We start from the raw sequence: 19981 nt of genomic DNA on the forward strand, positions 1-19981 counted from the left end.
GAAATGAACCAGTGTTTACATTCTGTTCCCCTTGCAAGTCAGTGAAAGGGTAGCAAGTATTTAAGATTAGAACATCGTCTGACACCTATATACACTACTTGCGTTTGTATTTGTATGAAGGTTGTGATAGAAAAAGCACAGATTCATGAGTAGAGAACTGTACAGCATATTTATTAAATCATCTGTGCAAAGAGAGAGGACAGCAAAATAAATCTGAGCCAAGATCCTGCACAAACAACACTTACAGTAAATTACAAAAAGGCCAAGGGACAGTTTGTATGTAGAAAAATAAGTTAGAAAATCACAGGTGGGCCAATGATTTCATTCTGTCACTATGAAAATGACCTTACAGAGGAAAGAGCTTTGTCTGTGTATACCATATGTTTCACCTGTCACTCTGTCACATATACATAATGGAATTGTTTTTTATTTTCTTTTTACTGGGATACATTTCCCTCCCACCAGTCATGTAAAAATTAGTCATTGTCTCAGGAGATTGGTATTTATGTAAACAACTGATCCACAGGTTTATGCACATGTTCACGAAACCAGGAACTTCTTTGTCCAGTTAAAGTGGCCTCTGTCCTGCATGCAAGTTTTCTCACCAACATAGTGGATTTGCAGAGGTGATGAAGCAGCAGCTATAAAGTTGAAGCGCTACTGGCAGACACAAACCTTGAAATAAACTCTGGGTAGACATCAGTTATCTTGACTCCTGTTGATGATTGGTTAGACACCTAACTAAAGCCCCCCTGCGGGATAGGGATGTTTTCATGAAGGTATTTCATACTGCCTTGCTCCGAGAAGTCAGCCACAGTGTGCCCTTCCCCTCGCAGTACCCATTTGGTGGTCAGAAGCCCCTCTAGACCCACTGGACCTCTGGCATGTATCCTTGCTGTACTGATGCCAACCTCAGCTCCTGAAAAATAAGTACCGTAAAATCAACTCTTCTGCCTCATTTTCAAGACAGCAATAGGTTAGATCTAATTACAAAAAAAATGTATATTCTCATAGTTTTACTTAGATGGCACTCAGAAGTAAAACCATGCGTGATAGTGTACACACCTAGGCCGAAGCGGTAGCCATCGGCAAAGCGAGAGCTGGAGTTCCAGAACACACAGGCGCTGTCTACCTGCTGCAAAAACTGTTCAGCTGTCTCCTCGTTTTCTGTAATAATGACATCAGTGTGGGAGCTGCCGTATTTGTGGATGTGGTCCACAGCGTCCTGCATGCTGTCTACCACCTCAATGCAGCACTCCAGGTCCCCATACTCTGTCCTCAGAGACTTCACCTCAGATGGGCTGAATGTTAGGTAGGATGCAAACCGGGGGCCTGCATGGATCTTCACCTGGGAGAAAGTAATGGCCAATTTATCAACACAACTATGAAATAATCAGTCAAAAATAAAAACAAGTGTGGTTCACTGAACTGAATTAAATGCCAAACCTTCATCAACATGTAAAAAACACATAGCTATATATTTTAATGCTGTGTGTAATATTAATTATGGAGTGTTGGTGCATGTTTCTTACATGTTCTGTTCTCAGCATATCAATGATCTGGTCAAATATGGGGGTTCGCAGCAAATCTCTGTGAATAAGAAGGGTCTCCATGGCATTGCAGGCTGCAGGGTAGTCACATTTGGAGTCTCTGACTGGAATGAAACATTAGAACATTCATATTACTTCAGGAGTTCTGTGCTACTCCAACAAGGTAATAACCAAAAACTATTGGGCAACATGTAAAATATGGTAACAAGATTTTTTTCTCCAGTTTTTCAACTTGAAAAACACTGTGACAAAACCATAGCCGAAGTGGAAACATCACCAAACAACAGCTACACACAAGAACCACATACCAACATCAATAGCTTTGTCTATGCTGGCGTCGCTGTCTATGTAGACGTGACAGACACCCTCGCTGTGGCCCAGTACAGGAATCCCCTTAGCTGCCCTTTGGATGTCCCGTACAAGCTGGGACGAGCCCCTTGGAATGATCAGGTCGATCATCTTGTCAAGCCTGCACAGATCCTCCACTTCTTCACGTGTGCTCACCTACACATCCAAACAAATTTCATTATGTCACAGAACTAACACTCTGCACACTGGGTTTTCATTAATGAATCTTTTTAGTTTTACCAGCTGAATGGCATCCGTCACTCCATGAATGGAAAGTGCTTCCTGAGTGAGCTGGTGCAGAATTCTATTGGTGTTGGAAGCTTCTTTACCGCCCTTCAGTAGCAAAGCATTCCCACTGGCAATAGCCAAAGCTGACACCTGAAAAACAACATTAAATACATGAACATTTGAGATCAACTTTCAATGATGAAGATGTACAAAGTCTGCTAGATGAGCAGCTAATGGTGATTAATTCTAAAGGCTGAGCAACCTGTGGGAGACAATCAGGACGTGACTCGAAGATGACCAGCAAGACACCGATGGGTACAGTGATCTGTTCCAGCTCTAGGTTGTTGGCCACCCTGGTCCTCCTCAGCACACGACCCACGCTATCCCTGGAGGACACAGCGAGCTGACGGAGGCCAATAGCAAGGCTGTTTAGCTTAGATGTTGACAGACTCAGGCGGTCAATCAGAGGCTGGGAGAGACGACCTGTGAGGAATTGGAATAAAATGAATAAATACACTGATAATGCAATAATAAATAATTAACTGAGGCATTATACAGCAGGAGTGGTAACTTTGCTCATCCACTTAAAGAGCAGTCTCCCAACTCACTGCGCTATGTTGCCCTACAAAACAGGGCATGCAATGACACCTGTCAAACTTATACATTACTTATTGACAACATGGCTGATGCATACCAAAGCTAACATAAATGTCAATCAGTACTGACAAGCCGTCTTCATACACCAATTTCCCTATGTGGAAGTGCTGCAGATGAGTGATCCATTGCATTTGAATCAGATGATCACATGCAGCTGTGGATTAAAGGTGATGAGTGTGTCTCCTCTGTGCCTCTGTACCTGATGTTATTGCTAACTCCATGTCTTTCTTGTTGGCACTGAGAATCTCATCTTTCTTCTCTGTGAGCAGCTCAGCAAGAGAGCAGATGATCTCCCCTCTCTGGAAAACACACACAGACCACAAAATAATTAACAAAACCATAATCAAGAGTAATTAAAGCTGCTGCCAGTGCAATGTAAAACTTAATGAGTTTGGCCCCTGCATCCTGTTGTGAAAATGATTCACTATTTTTGTGTTGATAGGTGTTTGATTTATTATGTTTGCTGAGTGCTAACCAAGAGATCCTCTCTCTATTGTAATCTTGTCGTTTAAATTCATTTCGAAATCTCTATATATATTAGTGCTAAATACATAGCAACAAATGCCATTCTACTGTGTCAGTGATGAGATATACTGTTTGTTTCTACCACAATCAACCCCCAAAAAATTGGACCCCATGAGAAAATCTAATCTAAATCAGAGAGCTAATTTAAATTTAAAACCAGACCACACTGAGAGAGCAAGAAACTTACCTGTTCAGGGTCCAGGGAGGCCAGAGCCCTGCCTGCGTGCCGGGCCATCTCTGTCTGCTGCTCCACAGTCGGACCTGGTGATGTCAGTAATACACACATCAAATACAAAAACACAAACACAACAAGTGGGTAAAATATTCTGTCCGGGCGGTTTAACTCAGTACCTGCAGGTTTCACTTCAGAGAAGAAGGTGCCAACTTTCTTCCCTTCCACAATATCTGTGATGACATGGCCTGTAACTTTAGGATGTGTGCCATTGGCGATGACAACAGACGTCCCACCCTGTAGTGCCCAGAGGGCTGCTTTCACCTGAGTCATAGAGCATGATTGAGTATAATGCAACTTTTTCATCATACAGCCACAACACAGTCTTGTTTACACTTTCAGATAAAATATCGACTGTCATGCTGACCTTGGCTTCCATGCCGCCAATGCCGACTCTGGACTTAGTGCCGTACGTGATTGACTGCTGGTCTCCAGGATAGAATATATCAATGAGCTTGGCATCATCAGTTCCTGGGGGACTGTCGTATAAGCCTGTGGAATAGATTTTTTTTCTTTCTTTTTAATCCTTCACAGAATCAAAGCACATTGATTTTGACAGGCTGTAAACACAGTTTCCATTAACAGATGACTCACTGAAATAAGATGTTAATAAATAAAAGCGACGCAGTGACTGCATGTTGTTGCAACATGATAAGTTAATTTATGATTATTTTAATTCCTGGTTCGTAGTTAAAAGTACTCCAGTGATTTAGAGTTACACTTCCATAAAGTTAGGGGACTCACAACTGGACGGGCTGATGCAATCCTGACTTTTACTCTCTAGTATGGGAAAAGCTCACAAACATTGTATCCTACACTTCCATGATGTGCAGTAACTCTGCAGCATCTTGCATTAGCCCCTCTCTACCTCCCAAATGCCCTCTTCTTTGAAACCCCACACCTTCAGTTTATAACACAGGTTTTTCAGTTAACAATTTAAGATATCAAAGGGCAAGCCAAGGACCATTGATGACATCATTACTATTATTCTTTTATTTAAACTCTGGGAAGGTCCCTTCAGAGCCACAGAAGACATCACACTACTGTTTTCAGAGGCTGAGGAATGCTCCTTATGACTACATACTGTAAGCTGAGCTTCATGTATGAAATTGGTGGAGTGGCCCTTTTAGTAATTTTTACAATGTATAATAACCAGAAAACTGTAAATAAACAAACTGGCATCTTTTTCTGCTTCATACCATTGAAAACCTAATATCTTCTTTTTGCTATTACATAATAAACTATTTGCAGAGATCACTTTCGGTTTGCGGTAAATTATGATGGATAACTGAGATCATTGTTGACAAGTAAATTCAATCATAAACTGATGATAAACAATTAGTTGCAGCCCTTTGGAGACATCTAATAGCACATAATGAGATACAGGATTGAAACACGCATGCAAGTAAATCATAATCAATCATCAAATTATTGGTGACTGCTGTACCTTCAACATCAGACAGGGCAATAAGCAGGTCTGCTTTCATTTCAACAGCCAGCCGTGCAGCCAAGCTGTCATTATCTTTGATGCTTATTACCTGAAAAACAAACAGAAATTTCATTAAGCCAAAGGCAAAATCTCACAATATCAACCGTATCTTACATCACACAGTAGAATAACAGCTTATCAGTTTCTACCATGCAACAAAAGCCTCCCGGCCCCATTCAGCTGCAAAACAAATAACGAAATGTTATGACTATAACTTCTGTTCCCTGAAGGAGAGGAACGAGGTACAACACATATAGTATGGGATATCACGCCCCCGCGTGGCCTGACTGAAGAAACCTCTATTCACGCCTTTAAGGCAGATGATCTGTGGTGACGCAGGTGAGGCCCCGCCCGCACATATATACCTGCGTCGCCACAGTCATTCTTCAGTTCGATAGCNATATAGTATGGGATATCACGCCCCCGCGTGGCCTGACTGAAGAAACCTCTATTCACGCCTTTAAGGCAGATGATCTGTGGTGACGCAGGTGAGGCCCCGCCCGCACATATATACCTGCGTCGCCACAGTCATTCTTCAGTTCGATAGCCGCTCTTCACCGAGCCCAGCTGCGCAGCGGGGCAACCTAGTGTTGTACCTCGTTCCTCTCCTTCAGGGAACAGAAGTTATAGTCATAACATTTCGTTCCCTTTCAGTCGATTCACTCGGTACAACACATATAGTATGGGACATGTATACACGCCCCGCAGAGCAGCCACCGAACCGGAGTCCACCTCCAGCACTTCAGTGCATCGTGGACCCAGCAGAAAGGACAGAGTGAGCCACCGAAGGGGCTGTCACATCCAAACGATAAAACCGGACAAAAGTGTGCGGTGATGACCAACTGGCTGCAGCACAGATATCACTCACAGATACCCCTTTAAATAAAGCCCATGATGCTGCCATGCCCCTGGTCGAATGTGCCCTCACACCGTGAGGCAATGGAAGACCCCTGCTGTTGTATGCTAGGGAGATAGCCTCCACAATCCAGTGAGAAAGCCGCTGCTTAGACAGAGCTTTACCCTTAGCCGGATTAGCAAAACAGACAAACAATTGGTCACATAAACGCACACTCTGTGTGCGGTCTATGTAAGTACGTAGCGCACGCACAGGGCACAAGAAATGTAACCTCCTCTGCTCCTCGGAAGCAAACGGAGGGGAACAGAAGCTCAAAAGCTCAAACGACATAGAGCTATAGGCTGTAGGGATAATCTTAGGCAAATATGCTGCATTTGGGCGCAATGTAACCTTAGAGCCATCCGAAGTGAACTGAGTACACGAGGGATGTACAGATAACGCATGAAGGTCGCCCACCCGCTTTGCAGAAGCCAAAGCGAGAAGTAGTGCTGTCTTATATGAAAGAAACTTCATATCTGCAGACTCAATAGGCTCAAATGGGGGTCCACAAAGCGCCTCAAGCACCAAAGCTAAATCCCATGAGGGAACGCTGGGTTTAATCACAGGCCTCAGCCTGCGGACTCCCTTTAGGAAACGCATGGCAAGAGGATGAGCGCCTGGTGTCACTCCATCAAAACCAACATGGCATGCAGATATAGCGGCCAAATAAACCTTAATTGTGGAGAAAGAGAGACCCTTATCCAGCAGTTCCTGGAGGAATGTCAAAACATCCACAATAGAGCACTGAAATGGGAGTACATTTCGGTCTTGACACCACTGCTCGAACGCCCGCCATTTGTAAGCATACAAACCCCTAGTTGACGACGCCCTCGCACTCTGGATCGTTGCCACCACACTTGGGGGCAGACCCTTAGCTATTAGATTGGACCTTTCAACAGGTAGGCATGCAACCGCCACAGCTCTGGGCGCGGGTGAACCACCTCCCCTCCCGCCTGGGAGAGGAGGTCCCTGCGGAGGGGAAGCTGCCAGGGCCTCGCTGCCAGCAGACTTATTATCTCGGCATACCACGACTTCGCTGGCCAGTGAGGGGCCACCAGGATCAGAGAGAGACCCTGTCGGCGCACCCTCTCCAGAACTGACAAAATCATCTCCACTGGGGGAAACGCATACAGAAGCGTGTCGGGCCATGTGTGCGCTAACGCGTCCATCCCTAGGGGAGCGTTGTGGTCCGTCATGGAAAAGAACAGGGGGCAGTGGGTATTTGCTCTGGAGGCAAAAAGGTCCACTTCCGCCCTGCCAAACCGGTCCCATATTTGAGTCACCACCAATGGGTGCAACCTCCACTCCCTCACAAGAGGACCTCCCCTGGAGAGGAGGTCCGGCCCCAGGTTCAGGTGGCCCGGGACATGGGTGGCTCTGAGAGACAGAAAATGAGCACTGCACCATAGCAACAGAGAGCGAGCCAGTTTCAACAGGGGAAGTGAGCGGGTCCCTCCCTGCCTGTTTATGTAGGAAACCACCGTTGTATTGTCTGTCCTGATCAGAACATGATGGCCTGTCAGAACCGGACGAAAATGCCTTAGAGCTAAGAAAGTTGCTAACAGCTCCAGGTGGTTGATGTGGAGCCTGCATTGTACCGACGTCCACACCCCTCTCACTGCTGCACCTTCGCACAGAGCCCCCCACCCCCTCAGGGAGGCATCTGTGGACACCACCTTGCGAAAAGACACCCTCCCTATAGGGGAGCCCTGTTGTAGTAAACCGGGTTCCCTCCACGGGAGGAGCGCCGACATGCAAGAAGGAGATATCGTCAGCCTCCTCTGGAGGTGACGCGGCGCGCACAGCCGATGAGATTGAGTCCAGCGTTGCAACGCCCGCATCTTTAACAGCCCGAGTGGCACTACAGCGATCATAGATGCCATCATGCCTAACAGCTGTAAGATCGTCCGAAAACGTAGTTTGCGTCCCAACTGAAACTGAGCGAGGCAGCGGTGAAACGCAGCCACCCTGTGCTCTGACAGACGCGCTCGGTTTGAAACCGAACATATTTCCAGCCCGAGAAAAGAAAACTGCTGACTCGGGATAAGTGAACTTTTCCGTAAATTCACCAAGAAGCCCAGCGCTTGGACGTGCGACAGAGTCAGCGACAGGTGCGCCGCTGCCCTCTCTCTGGAGCTCGCGATCAAAGCCCAGTCGTCTAGATAGGCTAATATGCGAACGCCTTTCTCCCGGAGCGGAGCTAACGCCGCCTCGACACATTTTGTGAAGGTGCGGGGGGCGAGTGACAAGCCGAACGGCAGCACCAGGTATTCGTAGGCCGTGCCCTCGAATGCAAACCTTAGAAACTGCCTGTGGTCCGGGTGTATCGCTACGTGAAAGTAAGCGTCTGTAAGATCGATAGTTGTAAACCAATCTCCCGGTCCGATCGCGCTCAGTAGCTGTCTGAGTGTTAGCATTTTGAACCTGTAAGTTCGTAGATACTTGTTTAACACTCGCAGGTCTAAAATAGGACGAAGCCCCCCCCCTTTCTTCGGAACAACGAAATAGCGGCTGTACCAACCTTTGTTCGTCTCCGAAGCGGGAACAACTCGTATCGCTCTCTTGTTCAACAAGTTGTTTATTTCTTCCCTCAGTACTGCAGCTGCCTCGTCCCCTACAACTGTGTTTGTTATAGAGTGGAAACGGGGTGGCCGGGCCCTGAACTGTAACCGGTAACCCATGGCAACAGTCCTCTCTACCCACGGTGAGACTGCGCATGCGCGCCATTGAGGGAGATGGACAGCTAGCCGACTGACCTGCAGCACTGTAGGGAATGGGCTGTCGCCCCCTGGCGTGCCAGAGGGGAACGGCACCACCAGTTTGACCTGGTTTATTTGTTTGGTATTGTTTTGGGTACAAAACGGAACCTTTATTGAGTTCAATAAATGCACATTTACAACATTCACACAGTGAACAGAAGGCACCAACACTGGGGCACTTGTGTGTGTGGGGGGGTTGTGCTTGGGAGACTGTGTCAGGGGAGTGCAATGCTTCTCGCCCAGAACTAAACATGAACGCGGCCTCTTTGGCGGCAACAGATGAGGGGCAGCAGTGTCTCCCTGCTGCTGGAGCCCCTCTCGGCCCACTCCCGGAGCTAGGATGAGTGCGGCTTCTTCCTCCTAGGCGCTGAACCCTTCTGGAGGCCTGGTGGCGGACCCTTGCTCCAAGCCGACTGGCGTGGGGTTTGGCCCGGCGCTTGCTGCTTCACCGGCTGGGAGCCCAGACTCGCAGGCGGCGCTGCCCTCTTGGGGGGAGGCGGCGGTGTCGGCTTGGCAGGCCGCTGCTGTTTCGCATCACGTCTGGGGATGATGCTGCGCAGGGCTTCTGTCTGCTTCTTTCTCAGCTCAAATTTTGTCTGAATAGCGTCGAGCGACTGTCCAAACAGGCCTTCAGCAGACACTGGCTCATCCAAATAAACAGCCCTGTCCCTCTCCGGAACGTCGGAAAGAGTCAGCCACAGGTGCCTCTGCGCAACCACTGTAGAAGCCATCCCTCTGCCCAGGGAGAGCGCTGCACAGCGGGACACGCGGAGGATGTAATCCGTAGCGACTCTAACCTCGTTGAGAAGAGGGGCCAGTGGACTGTCGGAAGGCATGAGTGACCCAAGCTCCGCCAGACATATGGCTTGATATGTCTGGAGCATAGTGACCGAGCTCAGCGCACGGGCCGTGCCTGCCTGTGCCCGGTAAATCTTCTCCAGCTGCGACGCGGAGAACCTGCAGTGCTTGGATGGGAGCGTAGTGGGGCCGCCGACACCGTGGTTTTGGGCCGGGGCCAGATAGGCTGCCAGGGACGGCTCCATAGGCGGAGGGTTGACCAGACCCGCTTTTTCGGCTCCATCCAGGTCCAAATACTGTCCATAGCCGGGCACCGTGACGCGGGTAGACAGCGGCTTGTTCCACGTCGAGGTTAGCTCCGCGACAAAATCAGGGAACAAGGGCAGACTATTTTTAACAGTCGTCGGCTCCGGCGGAAGGAAAAATCCCGCAAACCGCGACGGTTTCTGAGCCGGTGGGGGAGAGGGCCACTCCACCTCCAGCTTCTCGGCTTCTCGGCGGTACAGCGAGAGGAAGGATGTATCGTCCTGGTCAACCGACGCAGCAGCGGCGGCGTACTGGCCCGACGATAAAGCCTCCTGTTCATCCTCCGACAAGCCGTGCACGTCCAAACCGATGTCCAGCACGTCATCGTCATCATGGCAAGCGGCTAGCTGAAGCGGCGGCTGGCGAGCGGCCTCGGAGGGGTCCGTTTCACACTCGGCTAACCCGTCAACATACTCCATTTGGTCCGCCCAGTCACCAGCAGGGACTTCGGCCAAAAACTCCTCGCCGTCGGACTCAGACGAAGCTGGGTCCCTCGACTCGGAGAGGAGGGGGTCCTGCCGTGAAACGGTTGTCTTCCCCAGCACTTTCTCCACAAACGTGACCCGCCTCTCCAGGGTTGAGCTCCGGAGCTGGCGACAAGACGCACAAGACCCGGGCTCAATCAACGCCCTCCTAGCATGGAGGACTCCCAGACAGACGGGACACGCTTCGTGCTGGTCCTTGTCGTGCAAAGAGAAGCCGCACCCCTGAGGACAGGGGCGAACAGAAGACTTCTTCTTCGCCTGTTTAGGCTTGGTGCTCATACCGAGACACGAAACCCTTCAATGAATAGTACTCGGAAATACACACGAAATTAGCGCTCCGCGGGTAGCCGATGGCTAACACCAACAGGGGCTGTTAAGCTAATCTCGCGTCGGCAGTAGCCTATAGAACAGAGCTAACTAGCAGCAGCTAGCTAACCCACTCGGTAGAGGTGTTCTTAGCGAGGTGAAGAGCGTAAGAACTGAAGAATGACTGTGGCGACGCAGGTATATATGTGCGGGCGGGGCCTCACCTGCGTCACCACAGATCATCTACCTTAAAGGCGTGAATAGAGGTTTCTTCAGTCAGGCCACGCGGGGGCGTGATATCCCATACTATATGTGTTGTACCGAGTGAATCGACTGAAAGGGAACACTTGTTCGTCTTTTTCCAAAAGAAGGTAACACAAGCAAGTCAGTGTGCACAATTAAATGGCAGAGAGCAACACCACCACACTTAGCAGAGAACATTTAAAGCAGCCTTTGAAATAAAAAAAACAGCGTTTCCAAAAACATATATGTTAGAGAGGGTGGAAATGTAAGTGAAATGAAACATACGTCTCTCATTTCTGCATGATTTAAGCAATCCACCATCACAATGCAGGACCACATTCAGCATTCCCAGCATGCCCATCACACAATACCCACATTTACCCCCTGTAGGTCACTGTTGGGAACAGGGGGCGGAACAACAGCATCGTTGGTGTTGATGATGGGGACTATGTTCATCCGCAGCAGTTCATGGAGCGTGCTGTTCAGGTTGCGACGCTTCTGCTCATCATGAAAGTCCAGGTTGGTGACCAGAATCTACAGAGGTGGAAAACAACGTAGAAAATTAAGTGACTTAAAACTCTGTCAGCATTTTACTGTGTGAGAAAGGTGGAGTACATACTTGTGCAGTGCAGGTGCTGTACTGGGTGAACATAGCTTCATACAACGCCATCAGACCGCTCTGCCCAGCAGCTGCACATGCTCTTGCTTCCAAAACTGGAACTGACTGAAAACAGATATTTCATTTAAGTTAAAAAGACTGCGAACAAATTAAAATGTATCTCTAATAAGCATTTAAGCATTCCTCAATGAGTGAGATAAACCTCACAGTGCTCAAAATTATTATTTACCATTTCTTTGAGTTGGTTCTGTCCAGAATGAAGGGCTTGTCTGACGCTCTGAGACAAGAGGATTTCATGTCTCAATCTTTGCTTCCCAAACGCCACAGCACCACTGGTGACGATCATCATCTCCCTGCCTTGATTCTGCAGCATGGCCACCTGACAGGAAACACAAAGGCTATAACATTGAAGTTCTTCTTTCAACGCAAAGATCACTCCTAAGTTCAGTTCGATTTTAAATCTTCTTGAGCCCACATAATATGAAGTTCACACAGCTATGATCACAGGGTTACTCTTTTGTCTGTATCAGCAATATTAATATGACCTTACCTGCTCTACTATTGAGGCCAGCCGTCCCAATGCCAGACCACACTCATCGCGTGTCACCACAGCACTCCCCAGTTTCACAACAATGCGTTTGGCCTGCTTTAACTCACTCCGGTGGGCAAAAGACTTCCCATGGTGACGTGGGACTGCAGAGAATAACAAAGTCACGTTTTATTACACATCAGCACACACCAAAGAGCACATTAAAGCGTACAGATCAAGAGTTATTTACAGTTGGCCTTAGAATAGGCTCTGATGGAGACTGGATGGACATTTGACTGCCGGATTCTGGATGGCAGGCGAGAGCACAAGGCCAGTCTGGCAAACATGGCACCTATAAAACACACAAACCAATGTCAGGTTACTCTAACAGTACCTCATATGAAAAAAGCAGCTTTTGGATATGATACACAGGCTGTGCAGATGTCTATATACACCGTACTTACAAGATAATAGAATATAAAATCTAAGAAAATCAATGAACACTTGTCATTTGTACATCATTTTAGACTCACTGGAGAGCTTTGCATCATGTGTCATGGAGTCATCAGCAAGTTGGTACTTGACTCTGACATACTGACCCACTGACGATGATGTTTGGGTTTGTTACCTTAGACATATTAGCCAACAGTAAAAAAAAAAATCCAGGGCTAATTGCGGTTCATACAAATAACCTCTAGCATATGTGAAGCCACAGAGGTCTGCAAGTTAGTTAATAAGGCTAACATACTGTAGCTAAGACACTAGTGTCACTCCTGTCAAACCTGGGGCTAGCTAACGTTAGCTAGCATTAGCTATTATGAGCTAACACTCTGATTGCTTAGCGGATATCTCTGACAAAACAGACCGAGTAAATGTTATATAAAATGACTCGTTACCTGATAATTTGAACGTCTAGAAAACCAAACACAAAAACACTTGTGTGTGCACTGCAGAAGACACGTAGTAAGCCGGGCTGGCGGTGGTGAGCTGCCACATCCACAGCCCACGTTGGTTGGGAAGTGCCGTAATTGAGCTATGCACGAACGACGTGTACGCAGGGTATCCAGAAATGTGTACGTAGTATGAAAGAGATTTACGCAAATCTATCCTTACGTACCTATGTTACGTACGCAGAAATAGAACTTTTGATGGGTAGACGCTTACGTAGCAATGGGAAGTACAAGCATAGGGAAGGAGGGTAGAAACACACCAGTGACTTTGTTTTTTAAAAGTTGCAGCCTTTCTTTAATTTAAGAAAGACAAATTATGAATTGTTGTTTTGCGTGAGATAAGTGCTATAGTAAAAATATTGATTCAGTTATATCTTAAACACAAATGCACTCAAAATACACACCTCTAAAAATTAAATTAGTCGAATTAATTTAATAAAATTCAATTTCGTTTCGTTTTTTTTAAGTTATAAAGCGGTGTTGATCTGTATAACTATACAACTGTTTTAAGTATGACTGAATATTACTGTAGGCACATTTTGTACAAAATAATCTCAACTCAAGGTTCACTTAACATCCACCAAATTCAGTTTAGTGATGAAGACCTTAAGATGTGGTTGAAAGCTCCTGATAAAAGCTAGCAAATGGACCTTTAATTCATATTAGAAAGGTTTTTGTCAGGTTATTGAGCACAAAGTCAAAAACTGATTTTCACATTCAAATTAATTAGTTTTGTTTGAATTTAAATGTTACTGCATATACAACAAATAATTGGACATTTAAGTCACTTAGTCCGTTTTGTTTTTGTTTTTTTGGAAATGTGCCATTTAATTGTGTGTGGTTTCCTGAGAGTCAATGGCTTGAATCAGCTGGTGGAAGATTTCATCTCATCTTTAGTAATCTGACACTGAGGCACATGAGTGGCGTGTGCAGCGTGCCAAGAGAGGCCAGTGAAACATTCATGAGCAGGAAGGCCGGGAGCACAGTGCACACTGAGCTGCCATAACAGATGCACGCAGAGCTATGGGGACTGTTGAGGAAACTTTAAAGTGTCCTGTCTGCCAGGACCTCTTCACAGATCCTGTGACACTGCCATGTGGACATGACTTCTGTCTCACTTGTATCCAGACTGTGTGGGAAACAGATGGGTCTGATGGGGTTCCTTTCTTCTGTCCAGAGTGTCAGATATTCCTCCCATCTGACCTCACTCTGGACATAAACACCAGCCTTCAGAAAAAGGTAAAGGACTTCACCACCAATAGGCCGTCTACAGCAGAGCTGCAGACAACGACACCAAGCAGGGCAACCGAATCATCTCCAACTATCCACTGTGACCACTGCATAGAAACGCCATCGGTGGCCGTAAGGACCTGTCTGACCTGTGATGCCTCACTGTGCCAGGCTCACGCCCTGCTGCACCAGCAAAGGTCTGCTCTGAGGGAGCACACAGTTGTGGAGGTGACGGGGGATCCGCTGTCTCTGAAGTGCAGGGAGCACCGTGATGAGCTCAAACTCTTCTGTATGGAGGAAAGGGTCCCTGTGTGCTGTCTGTGTGTCCTGGTTGGCACGCACAAGAACCACAAAGCATCTCAACTCCATGAAGCCTGCGCAGACTTCAAGGTGAATATAAGTAGTGTTTTGTCATTGGCTAGTTTTATTTCCTGTAAATGTCATGATCATATATTTATATCTCCGTCAGGGTATTTATGTTATATAGGCCTGTTGTATTTCTGTCTTTAGAGTATGTTAGAGACCACCGTGAACCAGCTGCTGAAGAGGAGAAGTGAAGCAGAACATGCAATCAGGGACTTGGAGTCACTGTATACACAAACAGTGGTACAGTCAACGTGAAATGCATCTTTTAAATGCTCATTTTTTTTACTCTCAGAATCACCTCTTGTAATTTTTTCCCTCTAGAAGTCTGCTGCAGATTTCCGAGAGAGAATCTCAGACAAGTACAGCAGGATCCGTGTTGTGCTGGATGGTGATGAGCGTCTGATGATGCAGGTCATAGACGCAGAGGAGACATACATGACAGAGTGGCTGGAGGCCCAGCGAGCCATCATGGAGGCCCAGATCAAAGAGATAGACAGCCTCAGAGCCTCCAGCAAATCACTCCTGCAAGAAAGCAATGAGCTGCGATTCCTACAGGTATGATACCTTACACTATGACAGTGTGATACTGTGATCATGTGCAAGTCTTTGCAGCTAAAATGTTTTCTGCAGTTGCAGAAATTACATTAGTACATGACCTGTTTATTTTCAACAGCAAATCACAGCACAGAATCTTTGGTGAGTACATTGTCACTGTATTTGTTTCTGTCCTAATTGCCGTCTTTTGGTATGATTTTTGCTTTCTAATGGTTTTCAGTTTTTATTGAAGTGACCCTTTGGATGTAGCACCGATCCAGGAAATAGACAAAGATCTGTGTGACCTTGAGAAGCTGAGAACAGTAGAGAGGCTGGTGGACGACCTCTCAGTAGCTCTGTCCCAACACTTTCCACGAATGTGGTCATGTTAGTAAAGAATCCTACATTTTGCTATCTAAAATCAACCCCCACTTTCTCTGTAATTGTGTACTGAATGTAGATTTTTATTTGCAGATCTAAGTTCTCCTGCTCTGGACTCGAAGTCAGCCCATCCAAAACTGGAAATATCCCAGGACAAGAAACAAGTGTACTGGAGAAGGCAGCCTGTGAGTGAAGCTCTGAGCCCTCAGCCATATGACTCCCAGTACAGTGTCCTGGCTCAGGAGAGTTTTACTACAGGCCAGCACTACTGGGAAGTCATTGTCCAGGAGAAACCTTACTGGCTAGTAGGTGTGACCACTGGACCAGTTGATAAAAAAGATACTCCAAATCAGAGTTCCTCCAGCCTGGGTGTGAACAACAAATCCTGGTGCATCTACCATGGAGATGGACAGTACCTTGCATGCCATGATACCCAGGAGAAGCAGCTGTCAGTGGGAACAAGAGTCAGAAAGCTGGGCATACTGGCAAATCTCCAGAAGGGGGAGCTGTCATTCTACGATGCTGACGCTATGACCCTGCTTCACTCTTTCTGTGTGCAGTGCACAGAGCCTCTCTACCCAATGTTAAACCCATGCATTGATGTGAATGGACTCAACAAGCAGCCGCTTACCTTGTTTTGGATCAAGGACCCCTGGGATTGGCATGTAAACACAGATGAGGGTAAAGAGTGAACAGAGGACAACCTTAAATGACTGCGTTGTGCACCAAGATTCACTGATCCACTGAAATCAAGTTTTGCTGTGGTTGTCACACTTATATGACTATCATTGGTTTACCTGACTGGATCTGGCCCAGGTGAAACTAAAACTTTGATCAAGGAATTCACCTACCTCTACTGTATGTTATCATATAGTTCTCATTACCAGCACCACTGGGCGAGAGGGCAAGGCTTAATGTACTGTATTATTATAGTTTTCTGAGATTATATTATTGTAATGCTGATGTTTTACTGAAAGCTGTGAAGTAAGAAATATAGTCAAGAAGAGATATTTAAAGTTTTTCAGTCTAGTATATGATCTGTAGTCTATATTAACTATTCAGTGTCACATACGGTAAATATTTCATCAAGCCCTATCGGGTGCATCCTCAACACTTTTGTTCCATGGTAAAGACTAATCTAATCGGTCAGCAGCTTAGCAGCTCTCATGTTTGACTTGATGTAGTTCAGGAAGTAAATGACCCGTGCGTAAACTACTGGCTCATTCTTTGTCCCACTGTCCCCTCAGCTCACCAGACCATGGAGGGCATGCGTGCCTCTGTTCTCACATGTCAGTGACCTTAAAGAGTTGCTGCCCTGCAGCAAACACAATACCGAGTAAGGCCAATCATGTGTCACCCAGGACATTTTCATAGACTTTAGAGCTGGAGTATAATTTGTGGCACATCAACAGAACCTTGCAAGACATAAGCAGCGCTAAAAAAGTATAAAAAAAAAAATGTAACCCTACTTGATTGTGAGCTGTCATGTTGTGTACTTGTGTATAAAAGGTATATTCATGAAAGCCCAGATGACAGGCTGCAATAAAATAACTTTACGGACATTCAGGCACTGTGACTCTCCTTATCCTGATTAAGGGTGTAGCTATTAGTTCTGCCACCCTTGGGCCTGGTGAGGACAAGACATTTGGCACAGAAAAGCATAAAGAGACGCCCAGGATTGAAGTTAATAAGAAGAAGCATTTATCAGTATGGCATAATATATCCTGTCTACTGTATACTGATGTATGTGACTCCATGTCTCCAAGGAATAATGTGTATATGCTTGTTATTAGAAGTCATCTTCCACCCCACTACAATTATAATGCAATTTCTGTTGCAAGACCATGGAGAAATACCGTGCTTGATTAATAAGAGAATACAACACTTTCCCTTAAAAGCCTCAGGGTGGTCACATTGAACATTTATTTTGTCTTTTCCTTTTCCACACACTCTTCATTTTTAGTTTCAGGTTTTAGATTGCCTCAGGATTCTAGGTCACATGTAACAGATAAAAACACATTAAACTGAATGACAATGCACCTTTACTCCACAACAGAACTATTTGATAAAATTCTTCCAAAGCTTTTTAGGAGGGTTGTATTAAGTAGCACTGGAATTTAAAAATGATATCGTAGACCTGAAAAGTCTAAAGTCTAAACTATCAGGCACGACTGCGCAAAATCCAAAAGCTAAATCATGATGAGTAAGACTTGCTCCATACATCACTAAGTTCTTGGCTACACTGGCATGTTGCTGAGTATTAGAGTTTGCTTATGAAGATGCTGCTTGAATCTTTGACCTGATCCAGCCCAGATAGTTGATGACCCGTGTGTAGACCCCAGGCTTGTTCTTCCTTCCACATTGGTCTCCCCAGCTCACCAGACCATATATAACGTTGGTGCTGTTCTCCTTACAAGTCAGTGGTCCTCCAGAGTCACCCTGAAACAAGAACACACAGTTGACCAGATAGCAAATGCATACACTGCTGCACTCAGCTATTTTAAGAGCTTGAATAGATATTTTGAAAGGTAGCGCGCAAGTTTCCTCTACTAACCTGGCAGGAATCCACCCCTCCCTGCAGGTGGCCAGCACAGAACATAGTAATATCCAGAGCTTTACCATAAATATCAGGTTCAGAGCACTTTTCCTGGTCGATCAGCAGTACGTCGGCCTCCAGCAGATGGTTGGAACCATGTGCAGCTGCAGAGAGAAGGTGGAAAATGAGATTTTAAAGGGACTGTTCAACCCCAAATCAAAAATGCATATTTTTTACTCTTACCTGTAGTGCTATTGATCAGTCTAGATTGTTTAGTTGTGAGATGCCAAGTGTTGGAGATAATCAGACATGGAGATGTCTCCCTGCTCTTGAATATAATGGAACTAGATGGCACTCAGCTTGTGTTGCTCAAAGTGTCAAAAAAAAAAAAAAAACTTTAAAAAACTCAACAGCAATGTCTCTTTCCACAAATCATGACCCGACTACACAACATTATCCAGAGACCTTCTTGTGAGTAGTTTCATGTAGGAACTATTTTCTTTCTACACCTGACGGCAGTGGCTCAGTCCATAGGGACTTGGGTTGGGAACCGGAGAGTCGCCTGTTCGAGTCCCCGTTCGGACCAAATATGGAGCGTGGACTGGTGGCTGGAGAGGTGCCAGTTCACCTCCTGGGCATTGCCGAGGTGCCATTGAGCAACCCACCGAACCCCCCAACCGCTCGGGGCGCCTGACCAAGGGCAGCCCCCTCACTCTGACATCTCTCCACTTTGTGCATGTGTAGGTCCTGTTTGTGCATGTGTGTGTCTTTCGGACCTGTGTGTAATTGACAAGCAAGAGTGAAAACATTGAATTTCCCCTCAGGGGGATTAAGAAACTTAACTTAACTTAATTAAACTTAAATTAAACAACCATAGCACTGCGCTGAGGGAAGCATGCATCTACCACTAGCTCACTTAGCCCCATTAAGCTAGCTAACGTAACAGCTCAGACAAGAAGGATGCCATAAATGTTCACATCTACAGATACATGCTTCCTTCCACATGGTGATATGGTTGGCAGGTGTAGAAAGAGAATAGTTTCTACATGCTTTGAGAGCCACAAGCAGAGTGCCATCTAGTTTCATTGTATCCGAGAGAGGGCCGACATCTATGTGGCGGAAATCTCCAACACTCGGCAACTCAAACCAAAACAATCAAGATGACTACAGATGAGAGGAAAATGTGTATTTTTAATTTGGGGGTGAACTGTACCTTTAACAAATGTAACAACAAAATGCAACAAAGCTGCAATACAAAAGCTGCCTCTAATTTTAGTTATGCAAATAAAGATTTACAAGGTCCTCCAACATTCAACCCTAAAGTGCCTCTTAAACAAACCAAAAGATCTGAATAAAAATGACTTATTTTTTTTGTGGCTGAATATGCATAAGTGGCCTTACAGTCTTCAGTAGCACCCCATCCAGAAATTTTACACTCCGTCCCATCAGGCAGTTCGGCATCAGGCAGACAGGCTGTCTTCACAAACTGGGTCTCACTGGCACAAACTCCATCAGTGCCGCTCAGCCTCAACAAGGCTATGGAAAAAATGTTTGGATAGAAGTCACAACAAAATCAAAAATTAAACAATGAAGAACTTAACCTTGGTTATTTTACATTACAGTGTCATTATTTGTTTCTGTTCTTAAAGGTTACTTCAATCAATCAATCAGTAGGCCTACTATCGATGTTGTCATACTGTCATGATTCATATAATTACAAATGGTGCTCTTTGACTCTTTCACATCCAATCCCTAGTTAATTAAAAAGGATCAAAAGATAAATAACTCTACAGGTAAATTCTAATATCATTGTTACATATATATATATATACAGTGGTGTGAAAAAGTGTTTGCCCCCTTCCTGATTTCTTACTTTTTTGCATGTTTTCCGCACTTAAATGTTTCAGATCATCAAACAAATTTAAACATTAGTCAAAGACAACACAAGTAAACACAAAATGCAGTTTTTAAATGAAGGGTTTTATTAATGAGGAAGAAAAAAATCCAAAGCTACA

The 19981-nt window shown here is 45.7% G+C and overlaps 3 protein-coding genes across 4 annotated transcripts in view; 1 reads left to right on the top strand and 2 right to left on the bottom strand.

Moving 5' to 3' along the window:
- Positions 1-150: 150 nt before the first annotated feature.
- Positions 151-13020, bottom strand: LOC126406321 (delta-1-pyrroline-5-carboxylate synthase-like). Of its 2 annotated transcripts, none has more exons than XM_050070521.1 (17): positions 12866-13020; positions 12220-12321; positions 11991-12133; positions 11670-11819; positions 11441-11545; positions 11203-11355; positions 4988-5078; positions 3908-4032; positions 3660-3804; positions 3496-3569; positions 2983-3082; positions 2389-2609; positions 2139-2276; positions 1859-2054; positions 1533-1654; positions 1066-1348; positions 151-919 (listed from the first exon to the last, which is right to left on the bottom strand). In XM_050070521.1, exons 2-17 carry the CDS (start codon positions 12314-12316, stop codon positions 738-740), a joined length of 2325 nt encoding a protein of 774 aa, XP_049926478.1. In that variant the 5' UTR covers positions 12317-12321; positions 12866-13020; the 3' UTR covers positions 151-737. The 2 variants fall into 2 exon arrangements, with proteins under 2 accessions (XP_049926478.1, XP_049926477.1); XM_050070520.1 differs by having other exon boundaries at positions 11197-11355.
- A 1884-nt stretch (positions 13021-14904) lies between these two features.
- LOC126406328 (E3 ubiquitin-protein ligase TRIM39-like) lies at positions 14905-17594 on the top strand. Its single transcript, XM_050070536.1, has 4 exons — positions 14905-15070; positions 15189-15211; positions 15303-15436; positions 15524-17594. Exons 1-4 carry the CDS (start codon positions 14918-14920, stop codon positions 16120-16122), a joined length of 909 nt encoding a protein of 302 aa, XP_049926493.1. The 5' UTR covers positions 14905-14917; the 3' UTR covers positions 16123-17594.
- The window catches only part of LOC126406324 (hyaluronan-binding protein 2-like), a 7281-nt gene continuing 4630 nt past the window's right edge, over positions 17331-19981 (bottom strand). The window contains exons 11-13 of the mRNA XM_050070527.1: positions 19368-19502; positions 17985-18130; positions 17331-17869 (exon numbers count right to left, since the gene is read on the bottom strand). Coding sequence (XP_049926484.1) covers positions 17702-17869; positions 17985-18130; positions 19368-19502 — 449 coding nt within the window. The 3' untranslated portion in view covers positions 17331-17701. The remainder of the gene's footprint in view (positions 17870-17984; positions 18131-19367; positions 19503-19981) is intronic.

Source organism: Epinephelus moara, chromosome 19 (genome assembly GCF_006386435.1).
Source record: "Epinephelus moara isolate mb chromosome 19, YSFRI_EMoa_1.0, whole genome shotgun sequence".
Classification (NCBI taxonomy): Eukaryota; Metazoa; Chordata; class Actinopteri; order Perciformes; family Serranidae; genus Epinephelus; species Epinephelus moara.